The sequence below is a fragment of the Cyprinodon variegatus genome, unplaced genomic scaffold (assembly GCF_000732505.1).
Source record: "Cyprinodon variegatus isolate N-32 unplaced genomic scaffold, C_variegatus-1.0 Scaffold49, whole genome shotgun sequence".
Classification (NCBI taxonomy): Eukaryota; Metazoa; Chordata; class Actinopteri; order Cyprinodontiformes; family Cyprinodontidae; genus Cyprinodon; species Cyprinodon variegatus.
In genome coordinates, this window is record NW_015150502.1 from 835,327 (window position 1) to 836,780 (window position 1,454).

At 41.9% G+C, this 1,454-nt stretch overlaps 1 protein-coding gene across 1 annotated transcript in view; it reads left to right on the plus strand.

Annotated features, from left to right (window-relative positions):
* The window catches only part of LOC107082278, a 15,812-nt gene extending 15,082 nt beyond the window's left edge, over positions 1–730 (plus strand). Inside the window, exon 6 of the mRNA XM_015370878.1 lies at positions 591–730. Coding sequence (XP_015226364.1) covers positions 591–730 — 140 coding nt within the window. The remainder of the gene's footprint in view (positions 1–590) is intronic.
* The last annotated feature ends 724 nt before the right edge of the window (positions 731–1,454 follow it).

Sequence of the window (1,454 nt, forward strand, 5' to 3'; positions counted from 1 at the left end):
AAATGTGCCGACTGAGTGAAATCCATCGATCTCCGTTTATTTAACTAGGATGAATAGTTGAATACTTTTTTCCCACGACAGCCACCGTAAGTATAAGTTGGCACTGAAGTCACTGTCAGGGTTTGAGGACATAAATGCAGAGGCTGAGAGGCAGGCAGAGGTGAGTTGTTGCAGTTTTGAATGAATCAACACAGGTAACAGCGGCAGGTATCCAAATCCAACTTAAAATGTAAAACTTAACCAGAACCATGGAGACATCAGGGAGAAGAGCATGTAGAGTCAGGGAAAGGCAAGGAGAGACAAGGTAAGACAAGGAACCAGCTACTGACAGCCAGAGGCAGTGCTTCAAGCACTGAATCATTATTCTTTTGCATGCGCAGGTCAAGTATTAATGACACCTGCCGTGCATAGAGGTAAGTCCGACTATCACTAGATGGAACCATTAAACTTTGTATACTAACTCAGGCTCCTTCCCCACCAGAAATGAGACATTCCATGTCCCAAGAGCCAGCTTCTTCAGCCGCCAAAGTCCCTGTCCTCCGCTGCCACCCATCACACATTGCACCCAACCCCTTTGGCCCCTCCTACAGGTGGTGAGCCCATTGCAAGGGGGACCCATGTTTCCTTTTTGGGCTGTGCCCGGCCACCAGCCGCTCGCCAGCGTGCCCCACCTCGAGGCCTGGCTCCAGAGTGGGGCCCCTATGTCCCGCGTCTGGGCAAGGAACACTAGGTCCATTTGTCTTACTCATCATAAGATGTCTTTAGGCTGCTCTTTGTCTGGTCCTTCACGTAAGACCTGTCTGCCTTGGGTGACCCTACTAGGGGGCATAAAGCCCCCATGCAGCATAGCTCCTAAGGTCATTGGGACACTTAAACCCCTCCACCACGATAAGGTGGCAGCCCAGGGAGGGGTTTCATAGAAACCACTTTTTGTAATCAATAGTTGTTGTTTTTTTTGTTTTTTATTGAGGCAACTTCTTTTTTTTATAGAATTATAAAGATAGATGTCATTTCCACTGTATGTTTAAAACAACTTCAGTTAAAAAAAGTTTCTTCATGCCAAAAACTGTCACTATTATTCAAAGAATACGTTTTATATAAAAGAAACAATTTCTCAAAGGTATTTTTTGAGTCTCAACTGTATTTTTGCAATATTATTTGTTGATTAAAAGGAGTTTTTTCATTAACGTGAAGGTTTTTCTTTATTGAAAATATATTTTTTTAACTGAAGCAACCCTTTTTAAATGGAATTATAGAGACAAATCTACCCTATTATATTTGATAATTGACCAACAAATAGAATTCACAGTTCCCCTTTACACTTATATCTAAATTGTGCAATTAAAGAACTCTGTTTAAATGGGATATCTGGTTGTATGATTTAAATTTGAAATTTTTAAAGGCTCTGCTTCTTTTTAAGTGGCTCTCCTGGTCTTCTATATGGGATGCAAAGA